Source organism: Varanus komodoensis, unplaced genomic scaffold (assembly GCF_004798865.1).
Source record: "Varanus komodoensis strain SLA01 unplaced genomic scaffold, ASM479886v1 scaffold14_1, whole genome shotgun sequence".
Lineage (NCBI taxonomy): Eukaryota > Metazoa > Chordata > Lepidosauria > Squamata > Varanidae > Varanus > Varanus komodoensis.
The window spans coordinates 25,503,158-25,515,861 of NW_025335438.1; the positions used below are offsets into that span (position 1 = coordinate 25,503,158).

Consider the following 12,704-nt stretch of genomic DNA (forward strand, 5'->3'; position numbering starts at 1 on the left):
CTGGACTACTGCAGGGTGTCATAGGTGTTATAGACAGTTTAGATCCAGATTTAGCTGATCCAGGATATGGAGCTAGCCTGGTGACTGCTGATAACTGTTTGAAGCATGTAATGCGGGGGGGGGGGGGTGGATCTAACCAGCTTCCTCTGCTGATGGAAGACTTCTATCAGCAGTGTGGGGAGAGGGACAATTTTCAGCAGTCCCCTCTCCCTTCTCTGCAGCTTCTTGCACCTACCTAAATCAGTTGTTATTTATAAGTGCATCCTATGTAATATAGGGAAATGGGGGAGTGTGTGTGTCCCAGGAAAGCATGAAAAAGACTGCAAGCTAACAGTGCAATCCTATGCAGGATTATTTATCAGTTAAGTCACACTGAATTCAAAGAGAATAACTTCATACTGTTTAGTATTGCATGGTGAATTAGGTAAGGGATAAAGATTCTTATTTTAAAACAAACATTTGGTCTTTCAGTAAATTTGGGAGTTATGCTTGCTGCAACATTAACCCCTCTTTTAATGTGTTTTATAGATACTGGTAATTCTTAAACTGTAGTTTCAAAGACTTATTTTATGCTACTGTTGCCTACTTCTAAGAATGGAATAAATGAAATATATATTGGAAGAAAGTGCAAAACTGGAGCTGCTGTTTGACTGAGAGACGTTCTAGAAGAATGTCAACAAAACCCCAGTAAGTGTGGTTTATCGTTTCTCAGATTCATGCAAATTATCTAAAATAGGAAAATTAATGATGTATCTGGCTCATAGTACGTTCACAGCAGCATGTTTTATTGCAACATTCCCCACACTCATTTTTTGGATCAGTGGAATATTTCAAAATGGAAAGTTTGGGCTTCTTCGTAATGAGTTGGAATTCGTATTTCTTTTAGCCCTAAAATTTAAAATCGAAACAACAGTCAACTCATGCTTCGAATCGTGGTTTCCTTTTCTGCAGTTCTTACTTTCACCAGTAGATGGTTCCAATAGTTAGGTTGCGAAACATTTTGGGTTGCCTTGGCTGAAACGTGCCAGCTCTTCTGTTCATTCAGGCTGTACTCTTGAATCAGATTACAAACAAGTTAATAGATTAGAAGCTCCTGACTAACAGTTACAACACTAGTCAGACCACTTTGCGTCAGCGGTGTGCATACTTTATACCTGCGTAAACAACTTATTGGGCTGAATTTCTCAGTGCTGCAAGTCCAGTAAAATCTGTTCTGATCCATAACAGCTAATAAACTCTATGATAGTTGCTCACACCTAGTTAAATAAAATACTGTTAAGAAAAGGAGTATGCAGTTAGAGCCACAATCTACTGAAATTAGATGGGCCAAGAAAATAAGCATATAGTAAAGCTGTTAATATATTGCCAAAATTGTATCACTTTAGCATTACTGAAATTAATAAAGCTTTGGTGAATAATATATTTGCTGTATTCAGCATTTAGTTTGGGCATACTTTTTATTTTATGTAATGCATACTATCAAGATACCTAACATACCTATACAAGATATAGCTCACCATAATAAAATTCTGAAATTAAGAACTGCCTTGAATTAGAAGGCAATATTAACAAATACACAATTTTCTATCCTAACCAATTGACATTAATTCCGCCCCCCCCTTAAAGAAAAATGTTTTGATGTTTCCCTAGTTTCTTTCTTCCAATGTATAATAAAACAACTCCCACTTTTTATATAGCAGTCTTCTTCTGATCTTCCCTCTCTCTTAGCTCATGAGTCATCTTAACTATAGCGGCCACATCCCATGCTATATTGACTGAAAGTGGATTAATATTCTTCTGATGCAAAGTGATTGGAGTCGGCTGCTACTAAGAAATAAATAATCATTTCCATATCCTCAGCTATAATCAAACCCTCAAGATATCTAAAAGGATATCTACTAACAGGTTATTAGGGAGTACTTATCCCCAAATTAAAGTAATCTTTCAACAGTGTAGACCAAACTCTCATGGGATAAGTCCAGAAGATATGTAAAACATTTGTTTTCTCAGCTACACCTCCAGCATTTGTCTTCAACCTGCATACATAGCTTACTAAGTACAGTTGGCTTTAAGTACTATCTAAGCATAAATTCATACAAATTGTCCTTGATAGTCATACGGGATGCACTGTTTTCAGTTACCTTTCAAATCCAGACTCATATATGGATTCTTCTCTGTATCTAACTTAGCCAGTATTCTGTTCACTTGATTTAAAAAGCAATCCTATGGCCTCTAGACAGCATCTAGGATATCTTGGATTCACAGCTCCAAAGAAGCAGGCAGTCAGGGCCGTCTTAACGCATGGGCCTGATGGGCACTTGCCCGTGGGCCCCATACTAATCTGTGTATGTTAACCCTTGGAAAATGGGAAAACTTCCAAAATTAACAGTAGTTGTAGTTGTCGCAGGGGCCCCAGTACACTGCTTTGCCCGGGGCCCATAATGCTGTTAAGACTGCCATGACCTAATATTCTGGCTAGCTCTGAAGCTAAGCACCATATTTTCCTGGTTCAGATGAACTAGGATACTATAGTTAATGGGTGACTTTCTGGCTTGTTCTTTCACTTTCATGAAAGAAGTGTGTGAATAGCCAAAGTACACTGCTTTGCCTGGGGCCCATAATGCTGTTAAGACAGCCCTACTGGCAGTCCCTGATCTCAGAAGGGGGAATCGTTCTAACTGCTAACTGCTCCTCTCCTTACAACCACTGTAGAAAGGAACGTGACCTCAGAGCAGAGGAAGGGCAGGCATTTCAGCGGGGCCAGGTTGACTGGAGAGCCTAGGATACAAGCTGTCCTGAGGCCTCACCAACCTCCTTTCCTCCGCCTCTGAAACACTTTCACTAGACAGGCAAGGGCAACTAGTGAAAATACAGGGCATAATGATAAGTAAGTAAAGATTGCCTCTGCAACTCCTCCTGCCCTGCATAGGATACTCTAAAGCCTTTGGGTTGAGGCTTATGAGAATCAATGGTACAATCTATGGAATTGCACCCCTGTTATTCTGAATGAATTATAACACTTTTAATCCAAAATAACTGATGTAAGGATTGCAGGCCAAAATGTAACCTACACATTATAAACATTTTTTCCTGCACATGATTTTAAATTTGTAAAGGAATTTTTGTAATTTTGACCCCCTTCATACACAAGTGCCCCTGTATACACAATTGCTCTAATTTTCTGTAATTATTTCATGTGGTTCTGTGGTATGTATATATAACTCAAATACATGGGTAGTGCCTGACTGTTTTCCACCATATGTCTTTGTAATATGAGGACATTCAGATGAGAATATGAATCATGTAAGAGAAGTCCAGCAACTTGGTTGGCTACACATCAGACATGTTTTGACCACTGACCATGTTGAAGACATGCGTATGTGGGCACTATTTCATCACATTCTTATGAAGAGTTGCTGAGAATATGCACAAATGTTCCACATTCATTAATATTTCTTATATGTACTATGAAAGATTCACACACTATTGAAGAACACAGAAAATGAATGTCACATGGAGAAAAAAAATATGCCCTGAAATGATACTTTTAAAATAAAGGAAGCAGGCTTGTTTACAGATAGTTGAAAGATTTGTGATTTCAAAAACCCAAGAGTTGGACACATGCAATACTGAGTATTCAAGTACATCACATGATTAGAGAATTTTAGTATTGGGACGGCATATAAAATGTATTTATTTAAAATAATAAAACAAAACTTAGTAAGCTTGAACAAAAACAACAGTGTGGCATGAAGGTCTCACAAAAATGTGGTGTTTTCAGGGATCTAGGTCTGAAATAAATGGACATTGTATTTGAACTTTGATTTCACACACAGTTCTGCTGTCCCAAGGGCAGAACAGAATCTGGCAACATCCATTTAAAATTGTGCTGGGAAAATTTGGATAAATCCTGTCTGAAAAGCATTACTCCTGTGTGCTTTTTGCATTGTGGGATCAAATCCTGTCTTCCTTCTCAAAACCAAGCTGTCACTGTTTAAAATGGCATTCCCCCGCTCCTTTCTCTCACCTTTAGCTGTGGGCTACAGTAGACGGGCCATTCAGTCCAAATATACATTGTAAATAGTCATTGTTGGAATTCAGTTTACAAGGAAGTATCTTTTGATAGCCCAGAGGCTCCATGTGCCCCGGCCAATTCAGAATGTCTAGAGTAGGTAAGAGTCTTGAGTTCATGCATAGTTTCAGGAGCTTGAATTTACATGTCTAAGCAGACCTGGAGATGGGTTCAAGCTACTGAACTGAAGTGTCAATACAGGCAATTAGAAATATTGTAATCTCATTGTTACTGTATGATTGACTGACATTTCTTTATCTGTTCCGTATGTGATGACCTCAGAATCTTATTGTAATCTCTGCATTCTGTCATCAATTGCCCTGTACCTGTGTACCTATAAATGCCCTGTAATGGTATTGAAGCTTTGCAGCAGAGTTCACTCTGCCTGCCCGGTAATGCATTATTGTATGGACCTGCGGGGAACCTGGGTAATACAATAAAGCCTAGATGGTTTGGACACTTGATCCTTCCCACGAACCCAAGTTTTATTCCCTCTTTTCAAATTGAGATTCTGGGATTCTGACAGTTGCCACCTTAAGTGCAGAAAAAAACCATGCCACTTAAGACTCAGAGCCCCTGAACATGTGCAGAATCGTTTTCCTCTGGGAGATAGACTTTCAAACTGTGGATTTTTCCTTGCTTCACTTTCAATTTAAAAAGCTTTGGAGTGAGGATACAAAGAAATTCCTGGGAAATATGCAGCTTCTGGGTCAGAACAGACATTACATTAAATCTGTATCTTGAAGCTACATCTCCCACCATTTGTATTCTAGAGCAGTTGCAAGACCGCTATCCCCAAGCTAGCACAAGGGATCGGGCGCCTTGTGCCTACACTTGAATAAAAAGCGGAAGGATGTAGTTGCTAGAAACAGATTGTGAGCAGTATTTCTATGGGTCCTCAAATGTTTAAGAGAAAACATGGAACAACGTGCATACTTAAATTCAGTGGGTTGTATCCACTGCTAGTCTAATTTTATTTATTTAAAACATTTATATGCCGCCTATCGCGCCATAGCATCTCAAGGCGACTCGCAATCAAACAATTAAAAGTTTAATTCGTATTAATTTCGATAGTTTTACAGTGAACTGGATAAACATTGGGTGCAAGCACGTTCTTGGAATCTCCCTGCATAAATCAATGCCAGTTCCTCCTAAGACTTAGGACCTAAGTAAATATAGCCAGTATTGTGCGGCTGCAATCCCTAAACACATTTCCCTGGGAATAAAGCCTACAGCTATCAACAGGATTAATTGCAGCAGAATCAATGTGTTCAGGATTAAACTGGAAAGGGCGGAATGTCCCGGGGAGTCAGACTTCCTTAGCGGCTGGCGGCGTGACTGCGAAGTGACTCTGCAATCCTACAGTTTTCTTGAGTATCGCACTGAACACAACAGGAGCAAGCAGACATGGGAACGCTCTGCCACCCTCAGAGCAGAGAAACCGTCTAGACGGCCAAGAAAGCAGCAGGCGTGTTTTTGGGGCAGGGAAACGGGATATCGCACCCCAGTGGCGTGACTGCGCCGCAGCCCCGCCCACTGCAGGAAGGACGAGCTGCAGTGACGTAGAGAGGTTCGATTGGTGGTTCCGACTTCGACGGGGCGGGGAAAGGCGGTTTCCCGGAGGTTTCGTAGGGTGTTCTCGCTCTTGGCACCGCCCAGCGGAAGGGGTGGAGAGGAGTGTCTGTCTTTCCGGTGCTTTACTTGTAGTTCCCATTGGACTAATTCTCGGAGCCGTGCCGGTTATTGCCGAAGCCTCGTATCGCAGCAAGCGGGAGACTCCAAGACGCCCTCGAGGATGGTCTGCTTTATTTTATGCGGCCGAGGCTGTTGGAGGCCGCGCGCCTTGAGCCTCGGTGTCGCCTGCTTGCTGGCGCTTCTGCCCGGCCGGGTGAGTGGAGTGTGGTGCCTGAGGAGCGAAGTTGAAGCTGGGGGAGAGTGGTCTTTCAGAGCCTCCCTGAGGGAGACTATCCCACCTTGAAATGTTTGCCTTCGAACACTTAAGGCTGCCTCCCCTAACCTGATGCCCTCCAGATGGGTGGGAAGTGCTATAGTTCCCATCATCGACTGTGCTGGCTGGTACGAGAGTTGTAGGCGCGCCCTGCAGAGCTTTGTCTTAGGGGGAGGCTAGTGAGTGAGGGAAAATAAATACGGGTGGGGTCGCCACGGGCTGCAGTACTGGCTCCGCGATGATTTCGGAGCTGAGGCGTGCGACTAGCCGACAGTGTCCGTCTAAAGGCGTGACCTGGAGGGAAGAGAATGTCCCGGTGGAAAAGTTTTCTTGTGACGCTAATCACTTTGATTAACAGCAGTCCACGTGGCTGCCTCTTTTGCTAGTCCCAGTTAAGAGTGTTGTTTTGGGTGACTCTCTAGAGCCAGAGTAGCTAAAGAGGAACTGTGTGTCGGCAACGCAATGCTTACTGCGAAAGAGGCATACATCTGTGGAGCTAGACTGTTAGCATGCTTCATTGGAAAGTTCTTGACAGTGCTTCAGAGTAAGCTACATTGCAGCTAAGACTTCTTTCAGCTGGACAGGTAGATTGCAGCGGAAGACTTATTTTAGCTGGACAGTTAATTTACTGTTCTTTTTATGAACTGCGGTGTCACCACATACGTTTTAAAGGTGGAGTAGGTCTTCTTGCTTGCTTGGTGAACTTTTGTGCAGTAAGATTTCTGACACCTGAAATCATGTTTTCAAATTGCCAAATCTGAGTGTTTCCACTTCCTCTTTAAAAGAAATGTGAGTTGCTGAGAGAGCTGACCTTCCATGAAAATGAGTTAAAAGAGCCATCTTGGATTCACCCTATCGTCTTTTCCATTGCAAGATGGTTTTCAAATAACTTTTCCAGTTAAAATGTCAGATTATCTGAGGGATGGTGTTCCTAGGTAAAACTGTAAGGCTGCCTGAGGCAGATAACTTTGATTTCAGGACACTATGCTACATCAAAATATGTACAAAGAGCTTTCTTTGGTTCAAAGTGTTTTGGGTGTGTGAAAAATTGAGCAACCATAATCCATTGTTAGAAACCTCAGAATCAAGTTTCTAAGCCTTATGACGTAAGATTGATGGTTGCAGATGCTCACAACTATTTTACATCTGGCTCTGAGAGGCTATTTGGATGTGATGCGTATTAATATAGTGCATAGAAAACTACTTGGTGGACTTCTTGCTTCACAAGCCTTGTACTGAAATTAGTGGAAGCTGCTGTTCTTATTCTCTCTCTTGGTTCTTTTTTGAATTGGGTTCTTACCTGGCACAGGTTCAGATCATATTGAGCTTTCTTGAGTGACATTATATAAATAGTCTAGTCTCCAGTAGATAGACCTATATACCAATTTGTAGAAGACAACAGGCTGCTCACAAAGAAGGATTTGCATATCAATGATTCCTGTCAGTGGACATGTGACTGAGCATGACACACTTGTGTTGGTGTAGCAAGCATCTTGCTATAAAGCAGCTCACAATAGGAAATAACATGAGCTGGTTCGTAGCTTAGTGAGAGAGAATGATGTACAAGAGGTGGATTTAAGTTCTCCTAAAAGCTGTAAATGTGGGTTCTATAAGAAACAACATGTTTTGAATGTACTATTACTATCAATTACTGTAAATAAAAATAGAGGGAAGCAGTGTTGCTGTGAACCTGCTTCCAAGTTCAGCATTCTAATCCCATGGTTAGTAGAGGATAGAGAATAGAGCCTTTGTAGATTGTCGCTCATTATGCTCCTAATTCCCTCTATAAATCAGCCTTGTATTGTACAATTGAATTAAGGGCTCTTGTTATGAAACAGTAAAGGTGTGATATACAATGTCCCAAGTTTGATACCTGGGCATAATCTTGCAGGAGAAGTAGTGGGGAAATAACAGACGTACATCTATTGCCGGTCTGTTAATTGCTCTCCCAGCCATTATTGCTGGTTATCAATTGACCCCCCCCCACACACACACACTAACCCATGCACACATTATTGCTTGGCTCACATAGCAGGATGGGTGCCAGGAGGATACTGAATTATTGGGAGTAGGCCTTTTTTCTTGTGTTTGTAGCGGTAAGGTCACTGACAAGTTGGAGACCCTTTGTCAGCACTGATTAGGTGTGATAGTGAACGATCCACTGTCTCAGTCCCATTATATGCACTATCCTACAGAAATTTGAGAGAAAAAGAATTCAGGAAGATAGTAATTTCCCAGCCATCACAAGCATATGAGTAGATATGTAGCTGAACTCTTGTGTCTCTGAAAACGTGGTGATAGACACTGGAATGAAAACTGCAGCTTTCACCAGCACTGTGTCTACATGTTGGGCGTTGCTGTTACAGTCTGGTCAGTCATGCAGGAACCCAGATATGAAAAAAGTGTCAACCCTACACAAGAGCAGTTGATTTCCCAAAGTTTGGTGTTGCATGTTGGTGTTTGGTGTTGTAGTCTGCATGGCATGATGGAGACTGGTTGTTGGTTGAGAGCATAATGACTGGAGCAACGATAACAGACAGGTCCTAGAGAGTTTATTTGGGGTTGGCAAGTGTGCAATGAAAGATTCACCTCTTGAGGATAGTGATATCTGTAAAACATAGGATACACAATTCTTTGCTGGGTGTCGATGATCTGATCTTGTAAGGAATATCTAGCCACTATTAATAGTGAGTGGTGTGTCCAGTGTTTGAAAGCAATGTACCTGTGGTCTGCTTAGCTTTCCCCAATTCATATTGGGACCCTCCGTCCAATTCTGCATTGCATACTTTTTCTATCTCCTCTTGTTGGAAACTTTTCTGAAAACCTGCTGAATAGGAGGGAGCTCAGTTTGCCCCATATGGCATCCTGGGAAATGGGTAAATAGACATATCCTGTATCCATGTATGTTTTGTTCTATTCACTTTGAGCAAAGGGCTGAATTGGAGAGCTTTTAGGAGTTTTTCTTTAACATAGAGACTAATTCTGCCTGGTGAAGAGCTCTTTTCTGATGATTTGTGTGTGTGCATACACAGTTAGGGTACCTAAAAGCAGTATATGGAATTATCAGATTGACGACTTGTAAAGTTTCTGAGAAAATATAAGTATTGATTGTTTCCTCTTCTTCCTTTAGTTGTCGGCGTTAATGTGATTTTGCGTGCGTGCGTGTGAAGTTCTTACTTTTACTATTATTGAGAGTTGCCATTTTTCTTTTCTATCACCTTGTTTTGCTGCCTGTGAGAATTTCTGGGGACTTGTCCTCTTTGATATAGTGGAGTAGATAATGTATGGAGGCTGAAATGGTAATTGTGTGTCCATTGTAGTGTTGTTTTTTTCAAATATCAGCTTCTTCATATGTGTAATACTATACCTTTGTTGGGAATTGGACTTAGGTTGTGTGAGTATAGGATTCTAAGAATTCTTTCCTTATCAAGTAAAATGTGTGGGAAGTTGCTGCTTCGAGGTATCTTAAAATTAGAGGACTACTGCAATATTATGCAGGATGTAAATGTTAGCATTGCACTCTGATAGTCACTGAAGAGACTATTTGAAAAACAGTTTAATTGCAGTTCTAAAATGTAGCATGCTTAAATTGAGGCAAGCTGGTAGATGACATTCTTCATTCAGAGTTTCTTGATAAGAGTTACTAAGTTGTCTTTAGACAAAACCAGCTAATTCAGAACAAAACCCTTTTGTATTCAGTTGTCCCAAAGAGCTAGGCTCAGTTCAGAGTTCATGTCCAGCCATGGTTAGGGAAACTTAATTATAGGTTGGCATGATTTGAGTTGACAAACCATAATTGCAGCTGCTATTCTGTATTAAGAGGCCACTGTACCTAGACAGAACTGAATCAGGCAGCTTTAAGTGATGGTTTGCTGGAAAATTCGGAAAAATTATTTGAGTTTCATACTCAGCTCATCAGAAACCATTGCTTAATGCAATGTCTGAATTAGGGACCAGCTAAAAACAGGGTGATACAAAGAAAAACAAAAGTGGCACAATCAGAAGCATACCTACTTGGTTTGTGCAAGTCTGTCTAATTTTTGGAAATGAGCTCCTTCTACAGGGTACTTCCTTCTGAAACACAAGACCATGTATTGTAATTTTATAAACATCTTTCCAAAATATGCAGTACTAAAAGAACCATGGACTAATTAACTGCATTTGTTTCTAAATGCGTTACAAATTTCCAACACAAAAAATCACTTAGTCATAGTGGTATTTATTTCTGTACTGCCTCATAGCTGAAGCTTTCTGGGTGTTTATATCAATGCATAAAACACACAATAACGTACAATACACATACCATAAAAGCAAAGCAGCATTACAATGATTTAGAACTGCTAAAATACAGTATACAGTAAAATTACTCTGTAAAAAAAAAAGAAATGCTAGGGATGGGTAATCCCCTCAAACTCCCTAGGTAGCTAAGAAAATTTCTAAATGCCTTAGCATAAAGGTCTGTCTTAACCCAACACTGAAAAGATTACAAGTTTGGGCCATAGTGGGGGACAATGTTCCATAGATGGGGGCCACCACTGAGAAAGCCCCCCCCCCGCCACCCTTTGAATCTCCCTTGGAGTTGGCACTCAGAGGAAGGCCCCAGAGGCTGAGACTAGTTTCCAAGTAAACTGAGAGAGGCGCTCCAACAGGTATTGCAATCCCACACTATGTAAGGCGTGACAAGTTAAAACCAGCACCTTGAATCGGGCCTGAAAGCACACAGGCAGCCAGTGTAGTGCAAACATGCAGGTAGCCAATACAAATAAAATTCAGCATTAAAAATTCATACACAATTATTTATAAACTTTTAAAAATACAATAAACATGACTACTAGCTGAAACTAAAAACTCCTTGTTACTGCACATTTGCCTGATTCTAAGACACTATTATAGATCTTAAGTCCCGGAGGGAAAAGTTTGCATGTATTCTGCTTGATGGTACTCAATACCCACTCAATTTAAAGGACTGTGGCAATTTCCCCACATACATTTTCCTGCATTAGCAATGGATAGCATAACTAACATGCTTATGGGAAATAGAAATTCTCTTCCATTTTGCTGATTAACAAAAAACCTCCATGTCACATACTTGTTTTCAGCAGACACATGTGTAATGACTAGGGCATAGTAACGCAAACATCTTTTTTGCTTGCAATTCACTTTTTATCAGTATATCCTTCAAATTTCTTGAGTGAGAAAAGAGATCAAAGAGATTTTTGCAATGTTCCTAGAAGAAAAAATAAGCATAACGTGAGAATGTTTCCAGTGCAATCCTTTATAGCCAAAATCTATAGATGGGTACACTTGGAGGATTTTGACTTTCACTGGGTTTTTATAGTTTTACTGTTTCACATGTCCCAAGCATAGCAGGGGTACCCAGTAATTGATATCATTTGTTGTATGCATATTAAGATTTTATATCAAAGGCACACAGAAAAAGTGTTAAAACACAGTTACATCCACCTAACCTTTCCTACATGGATCTTAGCATTGAAATAAGAGCAGAAGACGTTCTAAAATTCAGTGTAGACATTGCTGTGTGTGGTTTGGTATAGACATGTCCATGTTTTTGTGTGTTAGGGTGAAACCATGGCAACAAATACGAATGAAGGGTACTTTTTTGGTTACACTAATTCAAGTAGGCACTGCCTGAATCTCTTCCAAGGAATTGTTGAAGACTTGCAGAAAGAAACTTTGTAATGCTAAGACAATAGTGTCTCAGTTCTTGAAAAGGCAAATGATTTGTAAAAGTATGGTGCTGTTTTCCTGTTCTGCAATTTATATACATGTTTGGTTAGCTGGAAAGTGAAGAGATGCTAAAGAACAATTGGATTTAAAACAAACAATTTCCATGTGAATTTTGATCTCTAAAAGAAAAGTGCTTCTATAACTTCATCTGTAAGCTACTTTATGTAAACATAATTAACTTTCTGGGTTGTTGAGAAAGAAACAAAGCAGACTTTTAACTCACAAATTGTTGTTGGGCTAAAACTGTGCTGTGGCTCCCTTATCAATTCAGAGTGCTGGGTTCAGATGTGATGACAAAACAGCTACATGCTTGTTTGGCTTTGCCAGAGTCTCTTTCCTATACACATAGTCTGTCTGAATGAACCCTGTGTATTTCTATACTGGCATGTTTCCAGATTAACGTCTTTGCCTAGAGTTACTGTTTTCAAGTTCAGTTTCAATTTTCTTCCACTCCAGCATGGCCCAAACTAACTATGGATTGCTTAACCCATCCCTAGAAATGACTACCACACTTGCTGCTTTCACTTTAACAATGCCTCATTCCTGGGTTGTTTAGTTTGATGTCCAAATTCAGCACCTTGAATTGTTAAGGAAGAAGCAATACAGATTTTTGCTATTTGATATCATTTCAAATGTTCCTCTTTTTGTAAGAGACCAAAGGCGCTATGTATTGCTTCTCTGTATCTGTCCCTGTAAGTTACAGTATATCACAGAAGTGAGTACACCCCTCACATTTTGTAAATATTTTATTATATCTTTTCATGTGACAACTCTGAAGAAATGACATTTTGCTACAATGTAAAGCAGTGAGTATACAGCTTGTATAACAGTGTAAATTTGCTGTCCCCTCAAAATAACTCAACACACAGCCATTAATGTCTAAACTGCTGGCAACAAAAGTGAGTACACCCCTAAGTGAAACTGTCCAAATTGGGC

At 40.3% G+C, this 12,704-nt stretch overlaps 1 protein-coding gene across 1 annotated transcript in view; it reads left to right on the forward strand.

Annotated features, from left to right (window-relative positions):
* Positions 1-5,748: 5,748 nt before the first annotated feature.
* Positions 5,749-12,704, forward strand: part of NPC1 (NPC intracellular cholesterol transporter 1) — a 34,498-nt gene continuing 27,542 nt past the window's right edge. Inside the window, exon 1 of the mRNA XM_044424012.1 lies at positions 5,749-5,960. Coding sequence (XP_044279947.1) covers positions 5,868-5,960 — 93 coding nt within the window. The 5' untranslated portion in view covers positions 5,749-5,867. The remainder of the gene's footprint in view (positions 5,961-12,704) is intronic.